This window comes from Myotis nattereri, assembly GCF_964212035.1.
Source record: "Myotis nattereri genome assembly, chromosome: 19".
In the NCBI taxonomy this organism is placed as follows: Eukaryota; Metazoa; Chordata; class Mammalia; order Chiroptera; family Vespertilionidae; genus Myotis; species Myotis nattereri.
The window spans coordinates 27,068,373-27,096,249 of NC_138095.1; the positions used below are offsets into that span (position 1 = coordinate 27,068,373).

A 27,877-nucleotide genomic window follows, 5' to 3' on the forward strand; every position below is an offset into this window, starting at 1 on the left:
CTAGGACACGCTCAGATGCAGCCACAATACCTGGACCGAGGGCGGGCCCCAGCTTGTCCTCCCCTGTGAAATGCCACACCCCGTTGGTTGAATTTGGACACTGCCCCCCCCCCGCCCCCCGGGATGGATCGGACGGTGACTTGGGAACTCATCCAGCAGAGCCATGACAGTCCGAGTCCCTCCCATCCCTAATGTCCCCCCGAACACTCAGGTGCGTGTGGCATTGGGCCCCCCTTGATCCCTGACCTTTTCCTAAAGCAGCCGAGGCGGGGGTAGAGCGCGGGGGTCAGGGACCGTGGAAGGAGAAAGGGCTCTGAGCGAGTGCACTCGGTCACTCGCCTCCAGGGATGTGGCAGCACGTCCTGTCCCAGCCCAGCCCCAGCCCGGCAGCCCGAAGGTGCAGGTAACGCAGGGCCCCAGCCACGCCCCTTGTCAGGATTCTTACCGAATGGAACACTAGCAGGTAAGGGAGCTGCCGGTCGGTCGGGGTGGAGGGTCCAAGGGCTGAGTCCCCTCCTGTGCACCCCCACCCCCCGCTCTCCCCCAAGGCCTCCCGTCCTGCAGCCCTCAGGCCCCAGGCCAGCTGAGACCCTGGGCCCTTCTGCCCCGCACGGCCTGCCCGGGCCTTGCAGAGCATCAGGAGGGACGCAGGCCCAGCCACACCCAGGACAGAGAGAATTCACGGAGGAGGGCCAGGGGCAGTCACGTTGCAGTGAGAAACATTTATTGAGAATGGCTCATTACAGACAAAATAGATTTATGTATAAAATCTCCGCAATGCAAAAGATCCCTTTTGTCTCCACGTGGCTGGAGTGGACAGAGCCACCTGTCCACGTGGCTCAGGGGCTGTGCTGGGACCCAGCTGTGGACAGGGGGTCGGTCTGTAGGCAGAAGGGGCTCTTCTTGGCCCATCTCCATCTTCATGATTTCTCATTGCACAATGGCGCGTGGTTCACATCCCTGCCCTGTCTCCCCCCCCCCCCCCCCCCCGTGACCCTCCCCGGGCAGATGGCTGCTCAGGGACAGGCAGCTCTCCTGCCATCCTCCCAGACAGGTGACCTGCCTTGTGGTCCCCCAAGAAGCCACCCTCCACACCCAGGGACGGAGCGCTTTTAAGTGTCACAAGATGGACAGAGGCGCTGTGCCCACCCTCACGGAGGCTGCTCTCCCGCCAGCCGCTCCGGCCTCCCTCCCTCAACCGCCCTGCCAGTCTCCCCAGCCCCTCCTGAGGACGCCCACCCCACGCTGCCACACGTGGGCTCCTGGGCATGGAGCCAGGCTCCCCGGGAGGCCACGCAGCATTAAGGCAACAGAGACCAGTCTGAAGACCACACTAGCTGCACCCCAGGGTGGCACCTCCCTCTCGGCCAAGGCCACGGCTGGTGCTGAGACGCTGGTGAGCCTGCCAGCCCTTCTAGCAGGGCCCACCCAGCCCCGCCAGCCGCCAGTGGGGAGGGACAGCTGGCGGGTGGGGCAGGTTCTGAGCGTGGTTTGCCTTGGGGAGGGGAGGCAGCTTTGGGCACAGACGCAGGGGTGCAGAACGGGGCTGTAGGCACCCCTGCCCCCTCGCCAGAGGCAGCCCCTGCGGGCAGGATCCACTTCCCTTATTTCTTAGGTGCAGACCTGGGTGCGGACCCCGCTCACCCGTCAGTGTCCCGGGCAAACTCCCCGACCCAGGGGTTCTGCCTGCAGGTGAGGGCCTGGCATGGGCCCCGCGGGGCCTCCTCTCTGAGGAGGGACCTGAACTGGCGCGTCCGCCCGTGAAGAGGTGTCCGTGTTCCGAGTACCTGCAGTCTCACTATTAGCGTCTGGGGGTGAATCTCACCCCAGAAGTGAAAACTTAAATCTCAACCCGCCTCCCTCCCCCCGAAAAAAGAAAGAAAAGAAGGCCACAGTTCTAGCCCGTGCCCACGCCGCGCTGTGACCTGGGCGGGCACCGCTTCTCACCCAGGCAGGAGACCCAATATTCTGTGCCGAAGGTCGTGGTGTGAACACCAGGGTGGGGGAGGCCGCAGCCTGTCCTGGCGCCCAGCACCCAGCCCTGCGAGACTTGGGGCTCCCCGTTCTCAAAGGACGGCCCGCTGCTGGGACGCAGGCCAGTGGCAGGAGCCTGCCCACACCCCTAGAGCTTGGGCACCTGGAGGGCTGGGGGGGGGGGGGGCACAGAGTCTGTTCTGCCCAAGGCCCAGCCCTCCCAGGGGCCACCAGCCATGGGGCCTGGGCTCCGCAGCACCCCCAGGGAGAAGGGGGGACAGCTCCCAGCGAGGCCGGGTCAGCCAATCTCCACACACACACACACATGCTGTCCTGACAAGCAACCTCTCTCCTGGGGCTGGGCACCCAGGTCTGAGGGGGGAAGGGCCAGGCCGCTCCCCCACCCGGGGTTGGCTTGAGGCAGTACGGGCGCCCTCGGAGCTGGGTGCCCCTGAGCAGTCGGAGTCAGACTGCGGTCCTGGGGGGCTCTGCTCAGCTCTGGGGGTGTCTCCAGGACCCAGAGGGTGTGCGGGCTGAGTGGCATGATGGCACTCACCACTGGTGGGTGATGAGTCAGGTGTGCTGCGACCTCCCAGAATTCCCTGGGGCTTTGTCCCACGGGCTGAGGCCCTCGCTCTGTCTCCGAGCCCCAGCAGCCTGGCTGGGCTGGGCCTCCTGAGTGGGCCCGGCTCCGCTGTCAGCTGTCCACGTAGACAAAGAGGATGTCCTCGTCCGTGCCGTAGCTGGTCCTGGCCTCCTCGAAGTTACTGACGCTGGTGCTGCACATTCCTGCGGGAGGCGGGCAGGGCGGTCAGCGGCGGGGGAGCACCTGCTCCCGGCACCGGGGACCTGGCGGGCGGCCATGACCCACCCTGCCACTCCTGGCACACTGTCTCCCACCCGGAGCCCTCCTTGCTGCTGTGGCCTCGGGAGCTGCCCCTGACCCCTCCCCCGGTCAGCGATGAAGTGAGGCCCCGAGAGGGAAGCAGCGGGTAAGTCTGAGCCAGGGCGGTCCTTCCTGCCCCGGGCAGTGGGGAGCCCGGACCGGTCCTCAGACTCTGATGAGTGTGCTGACCTCCCGTCGGGGCTGGGGGGGCAGAGGTGGGAGAGGAACCTGCAGTCTGTCCAGCAGACGTGCGGTGGGGCCCTGGGCAGTGGGGGAGGCTGGCGGCGTGGGAGGGAGAGACGGCCAGGCCTGAGGGATGGCACAGAGGACAGGCCCAGGAGGAGCAGCAGTGGGGAGAAGGCGGGGGGAGGCCTTGGCCCCCCAGGTTGAACGGGAGGAGGTTGGAGGTGCAGGCGTGTGGGCCCCCCCCCCCCACACTCACGGTCGGCGAAGGCCGGGTTGTTGTAGAAGATGGAGCCCGTGGCCCGGCTGTAGCCGCGCAGCACGATGAAGTGGCCCTGGTAGTCGGGGGTGCGGCAGAAGCAGCGGTGGCCGCGGGGGGCGAAGCAGCAGTACTTGGCGGGGCTGGAGCAGAGCTCGCAGTGCAGCACCCCCGAGTTCACCAGCACGATGGCCACGTGGCCCTGCGCCAGGTGCGCCTGGATGTCCTGGATGCTCACCGAGCTGCGGGGGAGGCGGCGGTCACGGCCCGCCCCACCTCTCCAGTGACCCCGCTGGGACCCGTCACCCGGCCTGGGGACAGGGCTCCCCCCTCCCCCCCGAGCTCCCTGCTCAGTCCAAGGCCAAGGGCAGGACCAGTGGAGGGGGCTGCGCGTGCGCCCAAGAACAGGCCGGCCCCATTGGGCCCTCACGGGGCGGGGTCAGGCCCAGACGAACCCCCCTGACTGAGGGCTGGTGGAGCAGCACCCGGGACCCTCCTGGGCGGAGTGAATCATGTGAGCCCAGCGCCTCCATTGGTCCTTCACCCTAACTCGCGTGGCTCCCGCGGGGACCGTCGGCCTAACGTACGCCCCCACTCCGAGCCACGCAAGGCGTTGCCAGGTCAAACCCCCACACTTCTCTGAGGGGCAGTTTTTCTTGCCCCGAAGGCTCCTGGTGGCAGAGTGCTGCCCAGGAGGGGCCGGTCCGCAGCTCTCCCAGGGCCACCCGGGAAGCACCTGCTGCCTTTCCCCGCAGCTTGTGCTCCTGGGGCCTAAGGTGCGTGGAGACCGCCCCGCTCTCCAAATCGCCTAGCGTGCGGCCACACCTCGCTCACAATGGACACCGAAGTCAGAGAGAACGGGAGACGGTGAAGAGCGGTGTGGGCTGGGAGAGGCCGCTGGGACCTGAGCCACAGGCCCGAGCGCCGAGCCCGCAGCGAGCCGGGAAGACGGCGCTCACGGCTGGGCAAGTTCCTCCCAGGGTCTGCCTAGCCCCCGCCCCGTGTAGATGAGAAGGGGAGACCCGGGTAAGGTCACAGATGTGGGGAGAGCTGGGAGCCAGGCCTCCCTCCTCCTGGGCTGTCCCCCCAGCAGCCTCCAGGCTCCTCAGCCCTGCCCTCGGGGTACTGTGGTCTGTCCATGCCACTGTCCTGGGAGTCGCCCAGGGCTGGCTGGCGTCTGTCTTGCTCACCTGCACTGCCAGCCCCCGCTCAGGGTCGCCCAGGCGAGGTCTGTGCACAGCAGTAGCCCCCCCGGGCCCCCTCTCGATGGATGAAAACACCAAGGCTCGGGGGACAAGTCAGTGCCCACGGCCACGCGGGCAGGACGCCCCAGGCTGCCCGACTCCCCCGGCACTAGCCTTTCTCGCCCCATCCTGAGGCCTCGGCCAGGCAAGCCTACGGGTGACGGGTGCACACGGAGGGCGGGGGGGGCTCACCATTTCTCCACCAGCACCTTGCAGGCCTGGGCCTGTGCGAACAGCTCGTTGACGCGCGTCTCCTCGCTGTCGAAGTGCTTCCTGTAGAAGGACTACGGAGAGGACGGGCTGAGGCCCCACCCCCACCCCGCCGGCCCCTCGGCCCTTTGGGCAAAGGGCACATTATGAGTCCGAGACGGCACAGGCGATGCGGGCAGGGGCTGTGTGCCCCGGCGTGGAGACGATGCTCAGGAGGCGGTGGGCAGCGCTAAGCGGCTCCCGGGCGGTCAGTCAGCCCCGGTGCGCATGGGCAGGGGTCTGAGCAAGTGAGCAAGGGTGACCGCCCAGCCCCGCCCCGCCAGGGCAGGCCCAGGGGGCGCGCTCGGCTTTACGGGGATTTTCAGGGGCCGGAGCCCCTGTGGAGGCGGCAAGGACCCTGATCTTGGGCCCCGGCTCTGCCGCGCCGCCGTGGTGACCACACCGGATGCGAGAGCCCCCTCTGCCTGGCCTGGGGGTTCAGGGGAGAATGAGGTTGCCTGGCCCTGGCCACCGGCAGCAACCCTCTTGCCAAAGAGGCCAGCAGCGGCTCTGCCCGCCAAGTTTCAGAGCCGGGCTGACCCGCCTGGAGGCAGGCCGCCCTGGCTCTGCTGTGCGGAGGGGGAATACCAGTGTACTGGCCGGCCTAGGTCCGCATCCTTTTTCAAAAAAAAAAAAAAAAAAAAAAAAGATATTTTGGTTTTTCTTCCAGAACACCCACTACCCAGCTTGAAGCCGCTGCTCCGTGAGAAGGAAGAACATGGGCAGATGGTGGCCGGACCAGGTGAGAGTGTGCGCTGAGCCCGGGGCCTGCCTTGTGCTGAGGGCAGCGGGGGAGGAGGCGGAAGGCGGCCCGAGACGCTCACGCTGTCCAGGGCGAGTGGCAGGGCCCTTTGGGGCGGGGGTGCTGGGAGGAACCAGCTGGCTGCTCAGATCCTTTGTGTGGGAGGCACCTCAAGGTCACCCGCACTGACTGGCTCCAAGTCCTGCCCACAGCACATCTGCTCCCTGGCCTCCGCCCACCTGGTGCCCACTCACGTGTCCAGGCCTTGACTGCACGCTCTCCCAACTACTGAGCCTGCTGAAGGGCTGGCGGCCAGCCCCTCACCTGGTTCTTTTTTATTTAAAAAAATTTTTTTATTGATGTCAGAGAGGAAGGGGGAGGGAGGGAGAGAGGAACATCGGTGGTGAGAGTCACGGGGGGGGGGGGGGGGCTCACCTGGTTTTTGTAGCCCTTGTCCACCCCCAGGGTCTGGGTGCAGAAGCGGTGCCGCACCCCGAAGCGGCGCATCAGGTAGGCCAGGTCAATGGTCCAGATGCTGCGGGTCAGCCGCAGCTCCTGCAGGGCCCCCTCGAACTCGCCGTCGTCCAGCTGGCCCAGGTACCTGTGGGCAGACGCCGCTGAGGTCGCGCGTCCTCACGCTCCCCTGCGGCCCATCGGCCTGGCAGGGCGCCCGCTCCCAGAAGGCTCCGTCCTCGGCCACGAGGCCTCAAGTCCTGCCCACACGCGGCCTGGGCGTCACCAAAAGGGGCCTGGGCGCCGCGCTGCTTCTCGCATCGCTTGTGGGCTGCGTGACTCTGGGCAAGTCACCCCCCCCTCCCCCCCGCTGGCCTCACGAGCTCCTCTCTCCGATGAGGGGCTGGGACCACGTCAGTGGCTCTCTGAGTTTGGGGCAGATAATTCTTTCGTTGAACCCTATCGGGCCTGGAATTCCCGGATGGGAAACGGGTGGGGGAGAAGCAGCGCCTGAAACTCCTCCTCAGCCTCCGACGGTCAAAGTCCTGGTGCGGGTCACACAGTCCCCAGGAGCCTGGGGCTGGGAGGGGAAGGCCCTGTGTCCCAGACATGGGGTCACTCTGTGGGCCAGGCCTGGGCACCGAGGACTTCCCTTGCCACCCGCACCCCAGGCATCCCCGAGAGGGCCGGGTCCACCCTCGTTAGCTTTTGCAGATGGCACGGAGCCTCCCACAGGCCCTGACCACGGATGGCCACGTGGACACCGCATCCCACCCAGGCCGCCCCGTGTGGTGTGGACGGTGGGCCTCGGCCCGCCACTCACCGCAGCACCATCCTGGAGCAGGCCAGGCCGCAGTCCCAGTGGTAGAGCTGCTGGATGATGGGCACGGGCAGCTGCACAAAGTCCCCTGCGTGGAAACACAGGCGGTCACGGGTCCGGCACGGCCGCCGCTGCCACCGGGAACCACGGCCATCGGCTCCTGCCCAGGCCCCGCGGGAGCGAGTCAGGGGCCCGCCCGCAGCCTTTCGGCTCCGACCCGCTCTCCGTACAGCAGCGGTGGTCTCCCCGGAACAAAACCAGTCACACCCCCGGCGGGTTGGGTCCCGCGTCCCTAGGACAGTGCCCCCGCGGCTGCCCAGCAGCCTCTCCTCCGCACCCCCATGTGTGTCCTCACCGCCCTCCCCGAGGCAGAGCCTTCCCCGGCCACGCGGCTCCTCGTGCCCCCGGCCTGTGCACACCTCTCCCTCCGCCTGCACCCGAGGACTCCCCCGGCCTCCAGGGACTGAGCGATCTCCTGCCTTTGCTTTTTTTCTTTATTCCTCACCCGAGGTTGTTTGTTTCTCATTTGAGAGAAAAAGAAACACTGACCGGATGCCTCCTGTACGTGGGACCGAAGCTACGGCCTAGGGATGTGCCCTGACCGGGAATCGAACCCGCAGCCTTTTGGTGTAAGGGACGAAGCGCCAAGAGCCACCCGGCCAGGGCCGTGTCACTTCTTCACGACATTCCCTGTCTGCCTGCCCCCCACTATGCGCACTCACAGGCCTCTCTCTGAGCCGTCTTTTTGCGGGGAGCTCAGAGAAGGCAGCGACAGGGCAGCTCATGAAAGTCGCTTAGCGATACTCATGTCCGAATTCCCGCGGCCCCTGGAGGTTTGTCTGACTTCAAAGCCCCGGGGCCGCCGCGTGTGCAGCCCGGGTTGAGAGAAGGGGACTGTGACGCAGAGTCTGTGCTCGGGGCACCGACGCTGGGCGGCCTGTCTCAGGAGGCCCTGGCCGGGCAGGGAGGCGGGGCCGGGGCAGGGAGGGTGTACCAGCCCCGTGGCCACTGGCTGGCTGTGGGCTGAGCGACTGACTTCCTCTGGCTGGACTGAGTCTGGCCATCTCCAAAGTGGGGAATTTTGGTCTGATTCAGTCATTCAACCAACAAGCATTTCCCAAGGCCTAGCACAAGCGTGTCAAACTCGCGGCCCTCGGGCTGCATGACTCATTTATTTGGCCCGTGTCAGCCTTTGAGTTTGACATGCTTGGCCTGGAGATACAGCAGTGGCAGGTCCCTGTCCCGGCAGGCAGCAACACCAAGCAAGCCCCAGAGAACAGGGAGGCCAGAGAACAGGGTAGGGTGCGCCCTGGGGAGCCGAGAGTCAAGAAGAACAAGGCAGTCCTGGCTGGTGGTTCAGTGGTTAGAGCGTCGACTTGCAGATTGAAGGGTCCAGGGTTCGATTCGAGGTCAAAGGCACTTTACCTCAGCCCCAGTAGGGGTGCGTGCGGGAGGCAACCAAATCGATGTTTCTCTCTCCCCCCTTCTCTCTTCCATTCTGTCTAGAAAGCAATGGAAAACATACCCTTGGGTGAAGATTAAAAAAAAAAAAGAAGTACAAGTCAGAGAGGGAACAGCACGTGCTGAGGCCCTGAGGCGGGGCGAGCTGGCACCAGCCTCCAGGGCCCGCCCCGTCTGGGACTCCATGGATCTGGACAAAGTCCACAGTCTAAAGAACGGAGGTCCCTCCCTTCAGACGTCAGCGCCACCCTGTGCTGATTCAGGCACCTGCTCAGCACCGGAAACCCAGCCTGCGCCCTTTCATCTCAGGCGCCTCTGGGGTCTCTCTTGAACTCAAGACCAGCGGGTGCAGCACCCGGAGCCTGGCTCCCAGGCATGCACCAACCAGAGGGCCACTCGCGAGTCCTGGCGTCCGTCCTGCCCTTCGGATCTGTGGGTCCCTTGCCTGGAGGGGTCCCAGGCGCCTGCTCTGTCTGATCCTCCCCAGCACAGATACCATCACTCCTGGGGCCTCCCCTGAGCCCGGGCTGACCGCGCCCTCTCCTTTATCTGCACACTCACCAGGCCCAGTGCACACTGTGCCTCTAGGGGCCCTAGCAAGGAGCTTGTCTGTGCCCCGGGCTGCTGTGCATAACCAGGAGGCAGGGACCGTGACTGCTCCTTTGCTGCGTTGTGGTCCCCCCACCTCCCCGCAAGGTGCGCAGGGGCATGGAAGGCAGAAGGCACGGCTGATGCGGGCCACCGGCTGGCTGAGGCGCCTGACCTCTCGGCCGTCACAGGCGCCAGCCTGCGAAGTGCTGCGTGCTCAGGGCAAGAACATGCGTGAGGCCTTGGGTCCATGCGGCGGGACGGGCCCTGATGCACCGGCCCAGGCTGGCTGAGCCTTCGTGCCCCCTTTCCCCGGACCCAGCACCTCTGGCCCCACGTTCACGGCCTTCGCACATTCGCCTCCTGCAGCTGTCCCGGCTTCAGTCTGAGGGCTTAGTCCTGCCTGTCCTCTGCCCTAAATTCCAGCCCCAGCCCCTCTCCCATCTCTGTGCACAGAAGCCAGAGGGGGCCCATCCATAGCTCCCCATTGCTCTTAAAATCCAGTTCTCACCCCTTACCACAGCCCGCAGGGCCCGGCCCAACCTGAGCCCCACCTGCCTCGCCTTGGCCCTTCCCCCTCACTCATCCGTTCCTGTTACCCTGGAAACCCATCGAGCTTCATTCCACCCCAGGGCCTTTGCACATGTCGCTCTCTCTGTCTTGAACGCTTTCCCTTGCTGTTCTCAAGGCTGGCCCTTCCTGTGATTCAGGTCAAAGTCTCCTCCTCTGAGAGGCTTTTTCGGACTATGCTCTTGGGGGAAGGGAGCCCTCCTTCACAGCACTTAGCAAAATGTAACAAGACAACAGCAACAATAATAAAGTCACTCTGTCTCCACCAGACAGACTATAAGCTCCCCGAGGGCAGAGAATTTGCTAATCTCCTTCACTGTTAATCCCAGTGACTGGTGTCCGATGCTTAGTCGTGACTCAATGAACATTTGTGGGAAGAAATGAACTTATTAAATAGCCACTGTGGGCTAGGCTCTAGGGCAGCGGAGCTCAGCCTTCCTAACGCCCGACCCTTTCATGCAGCTCCTCGTGTCGTGGTGACCCCCGACCATAACATGATTTTCGTTGCTACTTCATCACTGTAATGTTGCTGCTGTTATGAATCGTCATGTAAATATCTGATATGCAGGGTGTATTTTCATTGTTACAAATTGAACATAATGAAAGCACAGTGATTCATCACAAAAACAGTATGTAATTATAGATGTGTTTTTCGATGGTCTTAAGCGACCCCTGTGAAAGGGTCGTTCGGCCCCCAAAGGGGTCGTGACCCACAGGTTGAGAACCGCTGCTCTAGGGACACTATAGTGATTAAGACCCGAGTCCCGGGCATCCGAGGATTCATGTTCTAAAATCATTCCCTGCCCGGGGCTGAGTGGAGGGAGTTCTATACAGGGTGTGGTCCCCGCAGGGTGGCAGGCCTCCCTCGTCAAGAGCCCCTCCCTGTGACCACAAACTGCCTTTCTGTTTGTCCTTACACAGGCTGTTTACTTCCCAGGCGTTGCTCTTGTATATACTGTACATCCCTTAGTCGGGAATGCTGTCTCCCACCTCTTCATGTCCAAATGCTCCGGTCCCTTTTCCTCTCTGAGCCCCTCCACATGGAGTATCTGAGATGGCGTCCCCACTGGACAGATGGACGCTATCTCACTGGCAGGTGGGGAAAAGGTGGCATTTACCCCCTCCTCGTCCTCGCCCAGGCTTGGTGAATGAAAGGTGTTTCTCCCCAAAGGCCTTCTCCCTTGAGATGCCCCGAGCCTACCTGCCACTGCAATGCCCCCCCCCCCCCCAGGCTTCAGGACAGCAGCCCTGTGCACGGCCCCCTCCTCACTCTGTGGGCTGGGCTCCGGCACCGACTCGCTGGGCCATCTTTGCTTGGGCTTGGAGTCTGTCCGCGCTCAGAACAGCTGCTCTGAGCTCTGCTGTCCCTTCTCTTCTTGCCCTGGTCCCTGGAGGCCCTGATCCCAAGGCCCCGGAGACCTACACGTCCCCACATGGCAGATCCCAGTCTTGGCATCTGCAGGTCCGCCCACAGGGACCCAGAGAGACTCCTGTGGGGGGTGATAAGGGCAGGCAAGCCCTTCCAAGCCCAAGCCGCTGCTCGCTGTGGGCGCTGGGGCAGAGGGGCTGCCCACCTGAGGGCTAGGTCTGCCCAGACGGCCCTGCTGGCTTCGGTTGGCAGCTGTCACCAAGGGCGGAAAGCGGGACACTGGCCCTGACACTGAGCACCTCAGTCAGCTCCTCTGTGAAAGCGAAAATAACTATGGTAACCCGTCCTGGGGTGGCTACAGGATTAGCCAGGCACTGAAGGTAAACAATTCCCACAGCGCCTGCTCAGGGGCGCTCCCCCTGAGGGTGAGCCATTCCTGCCTGACCTCAGGGAAGGCCGGGGCCTGGTCCGAGAGCACGGAGCCGGGGGAGCAGGATGCAAATCCCAGGACAGCATCAGACCCGACTCCTGGCTGGCACCACTCCCCGGTGGGACACCCGGGTGTCCTGACCTTCCCCCGAGCGGGCACCTCATTGAGTTTTCTGCACTAGCACTGGGCACAGTCGCTGGGCACAGTCGCTGCCTCGCCCTCCCTCCTGGAGCAGCACCCCGAGCATCAGGGCGCGGAGGGTGCGCTTGGGGTCCGCCCCAAAGGCACTCAGGCCACCCTGGGGCAGAAGGGAGCAGAGGGCGAAGAGCTGCAGACGAAACGCCGCGTCCGGGAGGCCCGGGGGAGGCCCGGGGGAGGGCCCGGCAGGGCTCTGCGCTCTCAGCAGCTCCTGGTGCTTCCAGGCCCCGGATCCCCCCGGGTCAGGATCTCCCAAGGCGGCTCCCGCAGGACTTTGCGCTTTGGAGGAAAGGGGGCGCCCCTGCCTCACAGCCCGGGGGGACCCTCCCAGCAGGATCGCCATCAGAGCTGCGGCGGCCCCGGCCCTGGGAGGACCAGGAATGGCCTGTGACCGCGGCTCGGAGGTGCGGGCCGAGGCGGCCGTGCACACCTGGCCGGGTTCGGCTCGAGCCTCTATCGCCGCTCGGCTGGCGGCGGTCGGCCCAAGGTCGCGCGGCCGGACCCTGCCCCGCGCTAGGACGGGGCGCCCCGCATTCCCCGGGGCGAGGGCTGGGCCCTCAGAGAGGCACTAACCGGGCTCCAGCGACGGCCCCGCTGCCTCCGCCTCCGTTCTCATGACCCGGGCGGCGCGGGGCGCCCATGGCCCCGGCCTGGCGCCGGCTGCAGCTTCGGCTTTGGCTGGGGCGGGAGCGGGGCCGGAGTGTGTCGGGTTCCTCCTCCTCCTCCTCCTCCGCCGCCGCCACCGCCGCTGCCGCCAACGCGGAGGGGAGAGGGGGAGGTGGCGGCTGCACCGCCCCCGGCCCCGCCCCGGCCCCTTCCCTACGCCCCGCCCCTTCCCAGGGCCTCCCGTTCCCTCCTCCGACTCCCATTGCTAGAGGCCCCGCCTCCAGCGCTAAGCCCGCCCCGACCATGCGCAGCCTCGGCTTCTGGTGACCCCACCCCTTCCCCGATCCTCGCGCAGACGCGCGGGCCCTTCTCCACCCCTTTCCCCGGAGGCCCCGCCCCCCACCTGAGCCCCGCCCCCTATGAGTCCCGCGCCGGGGAACCCCCGCCCCGGAAGCCCGCCCCTCTCATGAGTCCCGCCCCGGAGCCCAGCGCGCATTGGCTCCCCAAAGGCGCTCAGCCTCATGTCCAAGCTTAGTCCTACCCCAGACAGCGCCGGGTTCCAGAAAACCGAACCCTATTTCGAATCCCTTCAGGGGCGACCCTCCTCCCCCCTTACTCTATTCCTGTCTCCCTGTCCGTACGGTGAAATACCTGCCTCGCTCAGGGCGCCCCAAAGGTTGACTTGTGAAGGGGGTCCTAGCCTTCGGCCTCAACCCCCGCCGCCCCGATCCGCGGGCCCAGCCCCCAGATCCCTGCCTAGTGCGGGGTGCTTGGGAACGCGATCCCCCGTCCCCTTGCTGGCCTGAGGGTCGATATTTCCGGCGGCACCTGGACCTCCCTTCCCTTTTCCCCCCCTACCCCCTCCACCCCCCGTCATCAGCCCTCTCTTCCGGAGCCGGAACGATCGTGCCAGAGTCCAGGTTTCCCAGCCGGCGGGGTGAGGAGGACGCTCTCCACTAGGAAACGGAAGGGGACGGGCTCCGAGCGCGGCGTTTTGGGAGCGCGAGGTATTCTGGGAGCGCGGGACCGCCATTCGCTCGCCTCACGCTCTCGCAGTCGCCTGAGTCGCCGCCGCTGCACCGGGAGGAAAGAGGAGGCCGGAGCCGGTGAGGAGAGGCCAGGGGCCGGCGGGGGTAGGCCGAGGCCCCCGTGAGCGGCCGGGGACGGAGAAGGACGCACCGCCGTGGGGCGCCGCGGGGCTCGGGGAGGGGGAGAGCGGGAAGTCGGGCCGCCGAGCATCAGCGTGGCCTCCGCGGCGCCCGCTGGGAGCCCATTGAGCACCCGCCCTTGGCTCTCCGTACGTCCCCGGGCCGGTGGGCTCCAAGCGTGCAGCCGAGGCCGGGAAGCCATTTCCGGCCGATTGCCTCGCCCCCCTGCATCCTTTTACGACGTCCTCGCATCGTGGCCTCCATCTCCCTCCAGGCGCCGGTGCCCGCGGGCTTTCCACGCTGTTCCCTGCGTTTTACCACCTTTCCCTGCTGCTAAGCCGTGTCCGTTTCGCAGGGGCCGTTGCCTTTCTGTTGGCGCCTTCCTTCCTTCCTGTCCGTCTTGCAGCGGCTCCCGCTTCCACGTTTAATTCCTCAGGGAGCCTGTCTCCCAGCCGCACGCGCCCACGATGAGTCTCCACCCTCCGCCGCCACTCGTTTCGGGAATAAAACATCCGCGGCTTGTCCGTGTTTCCTTAGCCGCCAGGCGCTTGCCCTGTGCTGATGTCTTTCCTCCGAGATGAGCGCCTCCTTGCTTAGGGCACACGGTTAACGGTGCGCGCGCTGATGTTTGCTTTTTAGCCTGGATGGTGACGTGGGGGTCAGAGGGCATCGGAGGGCTTGCACTCAGTGCACGGCCTCTTGTAGATGTGCCTGTCGGTTTATAATTTAAGTCGCTGCAGGTAGACAGCGGCTGCCGCGTTGGGCAGCTCGGGTCGATATCATGGGTCCCCGGAAGGGTGTTGGTTACCCGCCACTGTGGGTGGGCAATCCATCGGAAGGTCCATGCATTACAGCCCCCTCGTGCCCGACCCGCGCGCAGAATTGGTTATTTGTTGGGGGTAAAGGGCAGCAGGGAGGGAGGCATGGGCTGTGCCTGCTCGGGCCCTGGACGCTGAGCCAACTTGCCTCTCTCGCTGTAGAGCTCGCTTCCTGCCAAGATGTCTATCGGCGTGCCCATCAAAGTCCTGCACGAAGCGGAGGGCCACATCGTCACGTGCGAGACCAACACCGGCGAGGTGTACCGCGGGAAGCTCATCGAGGCGGAGGACAACATGAACTGCCAGGTAGCCGTGCGCTTCCCGCTGTGGGGCGCCGGTGCCCCTGGCCCGGAGAGCAGACAGACAGCTGGTGACGGGAGGGCTCCTGGACGCTGTTCCCATGAGCAGGGCTTTGTCCAGCGCCCCCTGTGTGCTAGGGGTGGTGTTGCAGGCCCACGGGGTGGGCGGGGATCAGAGTCCCATGGGATTCTGGAAGAGTCAGCTTTGTCCTTCGTTTTCTCCGCTGGTCTGGGGACCTGCCTCAGAGAAGGCCCTCCTCCCTTTCCTTGGAGTGTCCCCCCCCCCCCCCCCCCCCCGGGTTGGGCCATTATCCGTTCGCCGCCACAGGTTTGCATAGCGCTTTGCAGGTAACATTCACATACTGTGTTTATTTGCCGTTTTTCTTGGAGACATGAGTCTCGTTTGATTAGAGCAACTGCCTTTTGAGGTAAGTGGGTTTGGGGAGAGTGTTGCCCTCCCTTAGTAGGGAGAATACGATTAAAGGGCTCCTCTGTGACTGTCACCCTGCCGTAACTGATGGAGCAGCTTCCTGATAGGGTGCCCTTCCCGTGGCACGGTTTTGCCTTTTGCTAGAATCCTGTGGGTTTGTGTACCATCGCAGAGGGTGTCAGCACACTCTCCTTTGTTCCTTCAACCACCGGTTAAGAGCGTGGACTGTGTAAACAGATGTTGGTTTGGATCTTACATGACCTTGGCATGTTGACCACCTCAGTTTCCCCATCTGTAACATGGGATGGTGTTACTTTTGGTCCTGTGGTACAGATGCCAAGATTGAAAAGGCCGGCCGGCCGGCGTGGCTCAGTGGTCAAGTGTCGACCTATGACCCAGGAGGTCACGGTTCGATTCCCGGTCAGGACACAGGCCCGGGTTTCGGGCTTGATCCCCAGTAGGGGGCGTGCAGGAGGCAGCCGGTCCATGATTCTCTCTCATCATTGATGTTTTTATCCCTCACTCTCCCTTCCTCTCTGTAATCAATAAAAACATACTAAGGGGGGGGGGGCGGCTGAGGAGTCTAGAGTGGGCAGAAATGCCCTGATGGCTGGCCCTCGTCCCCTTGCAGGGGTCAGTCATTGGCTGGCAGCCTGGGGAGGGAGTGGCCTCTCTGGAGCCCACAGGTGCAGCTGGAGGTTGTCGGCTCCCTGTGTTCCTTACAAACTGTTGTTCCTTTGAAGGGAGATCTCAGCCGAGTACTCCCCAGGCTGCCACGGGTGCCACCCACACCCCAGGGCTGTCCTGCAGACCAGACGAGTTATGTGTGTGCAGCAGTTAGCTCAGCCCCTTGCACGTGATTTAACATATGGTGACTTAATGCTTCCCGGGTGAGAAAACTGAAGGTCAGCTGGATAAAGTGACTTACCCACGGTCACACTGGATCAGGTGTCTTTTTTTAAATATATTTTTGTTGATTTCAGAGAGGGAGAGAGAGAAACATCAGTGATGAGGGAGAATCATGGATCGGCTGCCTCCTGCACGCCCCCTACTGGGGATGGAGTCTGCAACCCGGGCCTGTGTCCCGACCAGGAATCAAACCATGACCTCCTGGGTCATAGGTCAACGCTTGACCACTGAGCCACAGCAGCTGGTCAGATCAGGTGTCTTAACTGCTGGTTCCTTACCAGGGTTATTCATTTATTTGTGATTGCTTGTAGTGTTGAGCATCATCCCTGCCAGGTTGACCCTCTGGGGCAGGGAGGTAGGCATCGGTGACGGCAGGTTTCTCTCCTCTGTCGATGCCGTGGAGATGGGGAGGTGGGCGCTCTGTAGGTCCTGTGGGGCTTGCCTCCTCTGCCCTGGTGAGGCACCACTGTCAGAGATCCAATCCGCTGGCTAAGGCATCGTTCATTGTAAGGTTCTTTAGTTTGGTGAGTAGAGGGGGTTAGGGAAGCCTGATGTGTTTACCCAGCAATTTTTTGGACCTCAGGCTGCCCCTTTGTGCTGTGAGGGTGTCGGGCCACGTGACCTTGCTGGTCTCAGATGCAGCCAGTGTGAGGTGAAGCACGCAGACCCTGGGGGTGGCCGTCTCTGGAGTCAGGGTGCGGCCTGCCACCCAGTGTGACTCGGAGTGGGTGTGGGCCTCTCACCCTCTGTTCCCTCCTTTCTAACCAGGGATGGAAATAGCGCCTCAGCCTAGGACTGTGGTTGCGGAGTAAATAAGCAGGTGCTTGTCAAGCAGCAGGGGCCAGCCGCGCGCCTCCCCCGGGATTACTCTGCGAGGGCAGCCGGAACAGTTTGCACTGTGTAGTAGCCCCTCTTAGCCAAGGGGGGACGTTCCAAGGCCCCCTCCACCACCACCACCACCACCCCCCCCAGGAAATGCTTGAAACCGATAGTATCCTACACACTCATACCTATGATAAAGTTTAATTTGTAAATTATGCTAATTTAGACCAGTCATCCTTTCAGACAACCTTCTGGACGAAGCCAGGGCTGTGCCGGTAGCCAGGGGAAGGAAGGCCTACTCTTGCATGAATTTCGTGCATCGGCCCTCCAGTAACTAATAATAAACTAGAACAGTTATAACAATATACTGTAACAAACGTCCATGAGACCGTGATTAAGTAGAATACGGGTTACTTGAACACCATGACAGTTGACCTGATAAGCAGATGGCTACTAAGGGACTGACAGCTGAGCAGTGTGTATATTGTGAATTGGATGGACACAGGTACGATTCACGTCCCCGGTGGGACAGGGCAGAGGGCATGAGATTTCATTATGTTACTCAAAATGGCGCGCAGTTTAAAGCTTATGAGTCGCTTATTTCTGAAGTTTTCCTTTTTTTCGGACCATGGAGAGCCGTGGGGACTGCTGTGCTGCGATCTCCAAGACGCCGTTTCCCTTGGGAGCCGGGCTGGCTGTGCCATCTGTGTTTCATTGTGGTTATTTGGGAGGTTGAGTAAACTGGGTGTTCTGCCCGGCTTATATTAAAACCTAGTTCACTCGAGTTCCTGCCTTTGTCTTACGTGGGAATGTAGCTCAGGCTTATTAAGGCGCCGTGTGGTGGGTGGGCAGCGGACTGCGGGCTCGGGACACGGCGCAGTCATTTCCGCTGGCGCTCCCGGGGAGCGTGAGAGTAGCAGCGGCCGTTCTCGGGGTTCTAATAGGAGTCAGATGGTACTGGGCTCTTTCCCGCTCCGGCCAGAACACACACAGTTTGTGAAACACGTAGTTTACGTCTGTTTGATCTTACACAACAGCCTCTGTCAGGGATTTGCAAGACGGTCTGGGAGATTGTGACCAGAAGGAGTGAGATGTGCAGTTTATGCTGAAGGAGGATTGGCAGCCCAGCCCCCAAAGGAGACTTTTTTCCTTTAATTTCATCTGCTTCCCCCACAATAGCCTTTTTAGCTGTCACTGTTCGGATTCTCCATTTACTGCGGTCCTGTCGTGTGCTAGGCAGCAGGAACGTTCAGACAGACTCGTCTCATTTCATTGGCTCCTGGGTGGCTCTAGGCAGTGTGGGGTGGTCTGTGCGGAAGAGCGGGCTCAGTCGGGGCCTGGGCTCACACCAGCAGGCCACACGGGGGCAGTGTGGCCTCAGGCAGGGAACAGGGAGACAGCTCTGCCTCTGGTGGCTGTGCCGCTCCCTCTCGAGTGGGGATGGTGGCAGGCTGTATCTCCGAGGGTGTGTGCCATCTCCTGGGACACTGGCTTCGTTATGGGGTGTTTTTCCTCACTTTGTAGGTGAGTGAACTGAGGCTCCGGGGAGCCAGGAGACTTAGCAGGGCTACATCCCTGACCAGTGGTGGGGCTGGGCCTCTGCCCTCTGTGGGGTCACAGGTGGGCTGGTATTGTGAACCTTGGCCGGGTCCACGTTTCTCGGGCAGTCTAACCCGCACCCCTGCTGTTCGTGTGTGGCACCAGAGGTCAGGATGTTCTTAGAACAGGTGGCAAGGACGTAGACACTGGACATTTGCTAAGAAACGGGGGGTGTTGGGCCTGGAGCCGAAGATGATGGGAAACTTGAGCCCTGAGGGTCTAACAGGGTCAGTGGTTGCAACTCTAGAAACTGTTCAGCTCACAGATACAGGGCGGGCGGCCCTGGAGTGCTCGTCTCTGCGCGCTGGGTGTCAGGCACAGGCTGGTGGTCAGCTGGCACTTGAAGAGAACGAGTGAGTCTGAGATGCCAGCCTTCTGTCAGGGACCCGGGAGGCAGCACCCGTCTCTGCAGTGGGCGTGGCCCGTTCTGAATAAATTGTAACCCTCCTTCCTCCAGAAGACTCAAAATCAGCTCCTTTTCCTGGGAAATGTGGCGCCCGTTGAGATTGGCACTAGCAGGCTTATGTCCCATTCCCATGCCACGCCAGCCTCCTGGCCGACCTCACCTCTCGGCTCCCCGCCTCCGTCCCACAGTTATCCATGTAGCATGTACATCTTCCCAGAGTGCTGCCCTGTCCTTCGTCCCAAGTCCACTGCTGCAGTCCTTGCATCTGTGGGTTCCTGCCTGAGTGCCCTGTCTCTCTGGGGGCCAGCCCCTCCTTAACCCTCTGGGTATTCCAGGCCCTTCATGCTTCTCAGTCCCTAGTCACTCAAGCCAGGGGAGTGGTCCAGAGTGCACTCTCGGGGGATAGAACGCATCTGGCGCCTGCCTGTGGCCTCCATGGCATTGCAGCCTGTGCGGGCGGATGCAGGAGAGGGCAGAGTTGGGACAGGCAGGTCAGAGCTGTTCCAGGTATCACCACTGAGAGCGCCTCGCACGCTGATGGGGCAGAAGAGCAGAGCTGGTGCCCTGGAGCCTGGCCGCTGGCTGTGAGGCGACTCCCTGCATTCTGGCTGTTGGACTTCGGACAAGAGCTTCGTGTTTTTAGCTGTAAAAGTGGTAAAGCTCATACCCACTGGAGGTGCTGTGAGGACCGTGTATGTGAGGGCCTAGCACAGGCCCTGGCTTTGCCTGTTCCTTTATTTCATGACGGTAGTTGGTGCGTTTCTGGGCCCCCAGCACCACCAGCCAGGGCTGCTCCCCTCTCTGTGCCCCTGTTCTCCACTGGCCTGTTGGCCCTCGCTGATGAGCTGGTGATTTTCTTCCAGATGTCCAACATCACAGTCACATACAGAGACGGCCGAGTGGCCCAGCTGGAGCAGGTGTACATCCGTGGGAGCAAGATCCGCTTCCTGATTCTGCCTGACATGCTGAAAAACGCGCCCATGTTAAAGAGCATGAAAAATAAAAACCAAGGCTCGGGGGCCGGCCGGGGAAAAGCTGCAATTCTCAAGGCCCAAGGTAGGTGTTCCCGAGGCACTGGCTTCAACATACGGGTTAACGGTGCGGGAGAGTCCCTGGTTCTCTACCAGCATCTTTAGCTGCTGTGTGTATCTCGTGAGGTAGCTTGGGGTTTAAAGGTACAATAAAGGAATCCTTTAAAATGCCTTCCCAAATGCTGATCCGTTCATCTCGCCCGTCCTAGACAGGAGGCGGTGATGGGGAGATAGAAGCTCTGGACCTTTTGTCCTGGACAAGGAATGATGGCAGAAAGGCCAGCTTCCCTGCTAGGACTGCTGCCCCCCCTGCCCTCCCGGGAGCGCATGCTCATTGTCCCCGTGACACCACCATCTCCAGCAGAAGGCGAAGCCAGTGGCTCTGCACCAGGAGGCACTTGGCAGTGAGCCGCCCAGGTCCGCTGGCTTCCGCCGGAGCCGCCTGTGCCTTTCCGAGCCCTGGCCCTGGTGCTGTCAGCGTGTGGCTGGTTCTCGGGTGGCTTCCCTCCCCGTCAGGGCAGCTCCAGGCTCGAAGCCAGGGGTTCTCAGCCTTGGCTGCACATTAGAGTCACCCGGGAATCTTCTTAAAATCCTGATTTCTGGGCCTCATCCTCCAGAAATTCTGTTTCTTTGTGATGGGGTGGGGCCACAACATTAGTAACAAAGAAACAGAACTTCCGGAGGATGAGGCCCAGGAATCAGGGTTTTAAAAAGATTCCCAGGTGATCCTAATGGCAGCCAAGGTTGAGAACCACTGCTCTAGGCGGAGAGAGGGCAGCTCCAGTTTGTAGCCATGAGAATATTTTCCCCGTCCCTTGGAGCCCCTGGCTCCCCGAGGCCCCTAGTCACAGAGAGCAGCAGGCTCCTGTACCACTTGTATGGTTGTGTTTTCTGTGAGTTTGTTTTCTTTTTGTGTCGCTATCGTAAGACGTTTCATACAAGCAGAATCGCTCAAAGGACAATGAAACCCCTCACCCAGATTTAACAGATGTTAACATTTAACTGTTTGTGTTCCCACATTTTAAGTGTGAACTAAATGCATCTGCCCTGTTTCATGAGCTCGCGCTAGGCCAGCTCTGGGAATTCGTCTTTCCGTGGTTCTCAGACTTGCTCCCCACACGACCTTTGCTCTCGGTGCTCTGCCCGTCAGCCTCTAGCGGAGAGCGGTGCCGGCTGCCGCTCGGACGCTCCGTGTCAATGCTTGTCCCTCTGGTTCCCATTTTCCTTCGTGAAAGGCGATGGGGGCGAGCGTGGTGTGGGGCCAGGTGGCCTTTCAGGCCCTCCCTGTGCTCGTGTCCCAGAGCTCCAGGCCCTGGGGCGCGAGCACTCGCTGCCATGCTGACTGGACTGGTCCTCTCCCCCCCCCTTCTAGTGGCCGCGAGAGGAAGAGGACGCGGAATGGGGCGCGGGAACATCTTCCAGAAGCGAAGATAAACGTCTGCTGCTCAGAACTGTGCCCTTGTCCTTGCAGATCCTCTGGGTTCGCTGGCGTGTGTGCTCTGTGTATGGTCCTCACTGTTCTTATGACATCTTTCTTTTTAGATCAGGAGAAATATTCAACTAAATAAAGATGGTGGCTGTTTTTTCTTTTTGTGAAAATGCGGATTATGTGTTCATTTTGGAGTTTGGCGTTCTGTTTGCTTTGGCAGCAGGTTAAACTCTGACACCCTGGAAGATCTCCTGGGACCAGGCCAGGACTTTGAAGCAGCGCAGTTCTTGATAAAAGTTGAAAGTGCTGTTCCAGGCCAGTTGGCCGGCTGAGCCCTCAGCGCGCGCACAGGCTCCCATCTTATCTGCAGACATGGGCGTTGCGTGGTGCTGCGTTCAGGTCACCTTTATGGAAGCGTCATCAATTCAGCTTGAAAAACACCATATGGGTGGTCCTGGCCCGTGATACAGTCCAGTCCTCTGACCTCTGAGCCTGGAAACCCTGGTGGCTTCGCATTTGGCGGGAGTCGTCTGATGTTAAACGGTAATTCAAAGAACGGTAGTGACCGTCTGTGGCTCCCCTCCTGGCTTTGTAAGCAGGTTTGTGGGGACGGATTCTCGGGCGTTGATCAGAGCATCTCCCCATTGATTGGCACAACCACAGCTTTCTGTGTCGCAAAGGTAGAGGGTAGGGCAGGCAAAGCAAAAAACTGGCAGACAGGGAAATGGGGAAAGCTTCGGCAGGAGTCAGGCTGAAAGGTCTTGCCAGGGGCTCCGGCAAGGGTGAGCGACGGCAGAGCCCCTGCGGACGGTCCGTGATTGGCCCGGGGCACATCGCCCGTGGCACTCGGTGTTCAGGTGATGGAGGAGGGAGACGGCCCAGGGCATCTGTTCAGCTGGCGTCAGGCGGGTTTTCTCAACAAGCCTCGCTTCATCCTCAGGACACTGCCAAGAGGTAACCGCCTCTTTATTATTCCTGTAATACAACGCCCGAAGGAGCGGCCCTGGCCGGTCGCTCAGGTGGTTAGAGCAGCGATGCCAACCAGTGCTCCGTGAGGTCTGAAAGCCTGGCGACCGCTGGGTTAGCGTGTTGTCTTGATACATCCAGGTGGCGGTTCGACCCCTGGTCAGGGCACATGCAAGAATCAGCCAGTAGCCCTGGCCGGTGTGGCTCGTTTGGTGGAGCATCCTGTACACCAAAAGGTGCCAGTTCCATTCCCGGTCGACGCATGCCCGGGTTGCAGGCCTCATCACATGGGGGGCCGTGCCGGAGGCGGCTGACCAATGTTGCACTCTGACATCAACATTTCTCCCTTTCTCTCAAAGTAATTGGGAAGAAAACACAAAGAACCAGTGAATGCATAAATGTGTGAACCAGCAGATCGTGTTTTCTCTCTCCTCTCTTAAATTAAAAAACCACCACCACCCTCTTAAGGAGCAAGCCTTGGTGAGGTCGGGCAGGTACCCAGGCCCGGCAAGTAAGGCTTCAGACTCCCAGAGCAGCCGCTGCGTCTTGCTCCAGCTCCCCAGCTCCTCCCACGCGTGACGACCTGCCTGGTGGCTCCGTGAAGCAGCACCACTCCAGGGGAGGGGCTCCTGGGTGTGGCACCTCCGATGAACTGACTCCCCACATGGATTGTTTTAGATTTGACCAAGAATTAACGTGTTGTTTCTGGTCAGAAAAACTTGTTCCTTGAGTTTCTCTTTAGAGTCTTTCTCCGTGCGTTCTCTCAGGTAGAAGTGACGCCCCAGCCCCCGCGTCGGCTGCGTGGCTTCTGTGCTGGTCGCCTTGTGCAGACGTGGGTTATTTGGCCGTGAAGCCTGGGTGTGAGTGTCGCGAGTGGGAGCAGTGGTTTCCAACATCAGCTGGGCGTCCTGTTGGAAATGAAGATTCCCCCAGAGACGGCAGAGCAGACTGGAACCTCAGGGAAGGCAGGGGAGGGGGCGGGAGGAGATCACCCAGTGAACTTGTCTGCATCTAGGCATCACCCGTGGACAGGCAACGGGTGGTGAGGGCCTGGAGGGTGGGACGGGAGCCAGCTAGAAGTGGTTTTGGGGGGTGGGGGGGAGGATCTATGTAATACTTTCAGCAAAGATTTTAAAAATAGTGGATTCAAAAAAAAAATTCCAAGGCCCCACCCTAGGAATGGTGGTTAGTTGGACTAGAGGGGGCTCGGGGATCTGCATTCTAAGCACTAACCCTGCTACCAGCTGGGTGATCCTGATTCCGTGTATGGGGCCCTGGGCTCGAGTGTGTCTGTGTGTGTGTGTGTGTGTGTGTGTGTGTGTGTGTGAGAGAGAGAGAGAGAGAGAGAGACCACTGCATAAGTTACACTTGACTGTAAAACAGCACCCGTTACACTTAGCAGTGAGTTGCACCCAGAATCTGAAAAGCGGGCTTCGGGCACGGTTCACCCCGGAAAGCGTGCGGGAGTGCCAGCCGTGCACGGCTCTACACGGCGAACCTTAGTCGTCTCCCTACCGATGTCCTGACAGTGAAGCGGGTTCTCGCGTTTTGTTTCTAATTAAATGTTCCCAGTAAAAAATGTGGAATTTTTTAGCCCGGCTGGCGTGGCTCTGGTTGAGTGTTGACCTATGAACCAGGAGCCCCCGGTTCGATTCCTATCAAGGGCACAGGCCTGGGTTGCGGGCTCCGTCCCCAGTAGGGGGCGTGCAGGAGGCAGCCGATCCAGAATTCTCTCTCATTGATATTTCTCCCTCTCCCTTCCTCTCTGGAATCGATAAAAATAGATTTTTTAAAAATCGTTTGAAGAAGTCACAGCCCTGGAGTGTGGCTACGCATCGTGACCTGCCCAGTTAGGAACTTACGATCAGGTCACCTTGTTAGGTGACTTTCCTTGGGACCCCATTCTTCATCCACGGACACTAACCGAGGCTTGGGCGCGAGCTGTGGAAAGGGTTAGGACGGTGCCTGGCAGCAAGCTGAGCTGGAATGGCCCCTCTTCCCAGCCAGTCCGGAGATTGGGTAGAGGCAGACGGCCCTTCTAATCCGTACCAAGGACTTCGTGTTAATCAGCTGTGGTGAGGCGACAGAGACAACTGCCGACAAGCAGTTCCTACTTGTAATTCCCAAGAGGAGGGAGCAGACCATTCCACTCGGGCCTCCTGGGCCTCACGGGGTGTGGCAGGAGGTGGGGGTGAGGGTGAGTTAGTGCTGTGGTTTCCACGGAAGGAAGGGGTGAGGCAGGGTGGGAGTGCTGAGCAAGTGTAGAATCGGGTATTCTGAGTGCATGCAGAGGGCTCTGGCTGTGGGGTGGTCCCCGGTTCCCCGCGCTTGGCCAGGTGGCTTGAGGGCAGGGAAGATAGTGGCTGGCGGTGTGAGAGTCACAGGAAGGGGGGGGCAGACTGATTCGTTAATGTGCACGTGAGTGTCCTACTCGCGGGCACGTGGTTTACTATCTTTCAGGAATTAACCCACTCTGGGAGAGGCAGTCTCTCCAGGTTTAGCTAGGCCCCAAGATGTCAAAACTTCATACAAATAAACATTAAATGTATGCCCTAGCTGGTTTGGCTCAGTGGGTAGAATGCCGGCCTGCAGACCGAAGGATCCTGGGTTCGATTCTGGGTTGCAGCCTCCTCCCCAGCCCAGGCCCTGGTCGGGGGCTCATGCAGAAGCCAACCAATCGATGTTTCTCTCACATCAATCTTTCCCTCTCTCTTGCACTCTCCAAAAATCAATAGAAAAATATCCTCGGGTGAGGATTAAAAAAATAATAATTAAATGTAAAAAAATAGTAATATAGGGTGTCCCAAAAATGTATCCACACACATTGAGTAATTATAAAGGCAGTGTTTGCGTGGGACACCCTGTACCAGTTCTCAGGAAAGTCTGGCCTCATCAGTGAGGTATAATTAGCCCTCGACTGAGCACTGTCTGGACGTGCCTAACAATTCATAAAAATAAGGCTTGAAAGAGTCAAAGTATTTCCAGGCCAATAGGCCGTATCCTGGAGCAACACTCAGAAAGATTTGTGAGGATATAAAAGGAGCTGGCGCCCTCAAGGTAAAATCCACAATGTCTGGCATCCAATCAGAGATGACCGAACAGGCAAGGAGCACAGCCCAGGATGAGAGTAATGAGAACAGATTTAAAACTGGCTCAGAATTAGCAGAAAAGGACATCAAAACATTGTAACTGTTTATAAATTCAAAAAGTTAGGTAGTGAGATGGAAGATTTAAAGAAAAAGGAGGAGGTGGAGGAGGAAGAAGGGAGAAGAAAAACCTTCCCATGAACTTCTATAGCTGGGTTCACAGCAGAGGAGACATCGCAGAAGAAGAGGTGAGTGAACTTGAAGGCTTGGCTATAGAAACTAAAATGAAACAAGAAAAAAGAATCCGGAAAGGAAAGGCTATGGGGCAACTTCAAGGGCCTCGTGTATGGGCAGCTGGAGTCCCCTCAAGAGAGGAAATGGCGGGGGCAGAAAAGTTATTTGAAGAAATAGGGGCCCAAAACTTCCCAAATTCGATGAAAAGTATAAACCCACAGATCCAAGAAGCTAAATGAACTCCAAGTAGAAAAAGCATGAGGAAAACGATACTGAGGCATCGCTCAAAACCAGCGGTGAAGAGAAAAAAAGAAGCAGTGGCTAGAGAAAAAAAGGTTGTCATCAAAGAAGCTAAGACAAGGATGGCATGTCTCCCTGAGTAATGCAAGCACGAAGGAAGTGAAGCAACATCTTTAAATTATTGATTAGCCGAGACCGGTTTGGCTCAGTGGATAGAGCGTCGGCCTGCGGACTGAGAGGTCCCGGGTTCGATTCCAGTCAAGGGCATGTACCTGGGTTGCGGGCATATCCCCAGTGGGGGATGTGCAGGAGGCAGCTGGTCAATGTTTCTCTCTCATCGATGTTTCTAACTATCTCCCTCTCTGTAAAAAATCAATAAAATATATTTAAATAAATAAATAAATAAATTATTGATTAATTAACTATGCAGCCCTGGCCAGTGTGGCTCAGTGGATACAGTGTCAGCTTGCGGACTGAAGGGTCCCAGGTTCGATTCCAGTCAAGGGCACGTACCTCGGTTGCAGGATCCTCCCCCGCCCGGGCCCTGAGTGCAGGAGGCAATCAATCCATGTGTTTCTCTCACATCGATGTTTCTGTCTTTCCCTCAGTGATAATTAAAAATATATATATCTAGAACTCAATACCTGGAAAAAACATCTTTTAAATATTTTTAAATATTTTAATTGATTTTATTTTTTAAATATATTTTTATTGATGTCAGAGAGAAAGAGAGAGAAATAGAAACATCAATGATGAGAGGGAATCATGGATCAGCTGCCTCCTGCACTCCCCCCACTGGGGATCGAGCTTGAAACCTGGGCCTGTGCCCTGACCGGGAATCGAACCGCGGCCTCCTGGTTCCTGGGTTGACGCTCAGCCCCTGAGGGACGTGCTCCCAAGCCCATTCCTCGTTAGTCCCTTTCGATCCTGGGAGAGGGCAGAGCCCGCATCCTCGCCGTCCTCCTCCCACCCATTCTGCGTACAAGGAAACTGAGGCCTGGGGAGGGCCTGACTGGTGTCTCTCCAGGGGCCGCACCCGGAGGTCTGCTCCCGGCCACAGGAGGCTCTCACGGTGGCCTCCTGACTCCACGGGAAGTGGCCTGCTCAGGAGTCCGGTGACTCCTGGGCCAGGTCAGCTGGGAGAGAGGCGATCACACCGGGTTAGGCATGGCAGGCTGATGCCAGGCAGCCTGGCTCACATCCCAGCCCCTCCAGTTCTAGACTCTGACCTTGGACACATGGCCTCACCGCTCCCCGTCTCTCACCCGTCCACAGAATGGGGGTGATAGTAGACTCACACCTCCTTCCAGCCCAGAGAGAACTGAAGGCGCCCGAGGCCATCGGACAGCGCCTGGCCCCGAGAGAGGCTTCAGCCCTGCCTCTGCCGCCTCCCAAAGGCCTGGGCTCCTGCCATCCTCACCCGGGATCCCTGGGCGGAGGCCCTCCTGACCCGGCACGCCCTGTGCCCCCCACGCGACAGGCACTTTCCAAACCTGATGTCATCCTCGCTCCACCCAGCAGGATGAGGGGGGGCCTGGTGTACCCGGTTCCCAAAATGAGGGACCGGCCTCGGCCTCGAGAGGACCACACCACCGGCGGGCGGCGGGTGGCGGGTGGCGGGCGGCGGGCGGCGGGCGGCGGGTGGCGTGGCCCGGCTGCCTCCACACCGGGCCGGGAAGGACTGGCCCGAGGGAGGCCCACCTGCCGCCGCCTCCGCCTGGAACGTGGGCTGAGTGTCCGGCGGTCGCTGCCCACCGGGCCCTGAGTCACAGCCCCTCCCCAGTGTCCCTGCCTGTGGGGGACCCGGGGGGAGGGGGCGAGGCCGGAAGGGCTGGGATACCTGCGGCAGCAAGGCCAACCCTCTCTGGGGCCGCCTCACTTCGTGCTCCAGCTCGGCTGTTCCATCGAGTGTCTCCGTCCAAGAGGCGGGGAGATTGAGACCAGCTGCCGCCGCCTGGATTCTCCCAGAGCCGCCCGCCCGCCCGCGACACCAGCCCAGGTCCTCGCACCGTCCCGGGGGAATCTCGCCGACAGGGGACACTCAGGTTCGTGGGCTGAATCCGGGCCAGTGGTGGGCAGGGATTGAGGGGGGCCGGGGGAGGGCAGCAGGGAGCTGGCATCGCTCCAGCAGGAGGCACCAGAGCCGGGCTGCCTGGGTGGCAGCGGGCTTATCAGCCAGCTGGGCTCAGGGCCGGCTCCCCATTCCCGGCCTGGCCACCGGCCCCTTCCTCCTCCCACCTTGCTTTCCCACCCTCAGCCCCATGCCCCCGGGTGCGGACACAGTGAGATGCTTCTGTGGCCCCCGGGCCACTGGGCAAGGTGGCCTGGGCGGGGCCAGACCCCTGGGAGAAAGGACAGACCAGGCATGGAGGGGGTGGCTGGCAGGGCTCACAGCCCGTCAGAAGCAGAGCTGGGCTGACAGGAGCTT

General features: G+C 60.7%; 2 protein-coding genes across 2 annotated transcripts; one reads left to right on the plus strand and one right to left on the minus strand.

Annotated features, from left to right (window-relative positions):
- Positions 1-702: 702 nt before the first annotated feature.
- GUCD1 (guanylyl cyclase domain containing 1) lies at positions 703-12,169 on the minus strand. Its single transcript, XM_081114169.1, has 6 exons — positions 12,000-12,169; positions 6,814-6,898; positions 5,973-6,138; positions 4,739-4,830; positions 3,303-3,544; positions 703-2,763 (listed from the first exon to the last, which is right to left on the minus strand). The coding sequence occupies exons 1-6, from the start codon at positions 12,040-12,042 to the stop codon at positions 2,672-2,674; spliced, it is 720 nt and encodes a 239-aa protein (XP_080970295.1). The 5' UTR covers positions 12,043-12,169; the 3' UTR covers positions 703-2,671.
- A 408-nt stretch (positions 12,170-12,577) lies between these two features.
- On the plus strand, positions 12,578-21,093 carry SNRPD3 (small nuclear ribonucleoprotein D3 polypeptide). Its single transcript, XM_081114170.1, has 4 exons — positions 12,578-13,138; positions 14,161-14,304; positions 19,327-19,519; positions 20,867-21,093. Exons 2-4 carry the CDS (start codon positions 14,179-14,181, stop codon positions 20,926-20,928), a joined length of 381 nt encoding a protein of 126 aa, XP_080970296.1. The 5' UTR covers positions 12,578-13,138; positions 14,161-14,178; the 3' UTR covers positions 20,929-21,093.
- The last annotated feature ends 6,784 nt before the right edge of the window (positions 21,094-27,877 follow it).

Coding starts and splice junctions, on each gene's coding strand:
- GUCD1 (XM_081114169.1), bottom strand. CDS start 12,042: ATGAGAACGGAGGCGGAGGCAGCGGGGCCGTCGCTGGAGCCCG. Junction 6,899..11,999: donor GGGGCCGTCGCTGGAGCCCG/GTTAGTGCCTCT, acceptor GTTTCCACGCAG/GGGACTTTGTGCAGCTGCCC. Junction 3,545..4,738: donor AAGGTGCTGGTGGAGAAATG/GTGAGCCCCCCC, acceptor CCTCCCCCGCAG/CTCGGTGAGCATCCAGGACA.
- SNRPD3 (XM_081114170.1), top strand. CDS start 14,179: ATGTCTATCGGCGTGCCCATCAAAGTCCTGCACGAAGCGGAGGGCCAC. Junction 14,305..19,326: donor AGGACAACATGAACTGCCAG/GTAGCCGTGCGC, acceptor ATTTTCTTCCAG/ATGTCCAACATCACAGTCAC. Junction 19,520..20,866: donor TGCAATTCTCAAGGCCCAAG/GTAGGTGTTCCC, acceptor CCCCCCTTCTAG/TGGCCGCGAGAGGAAGAGGA.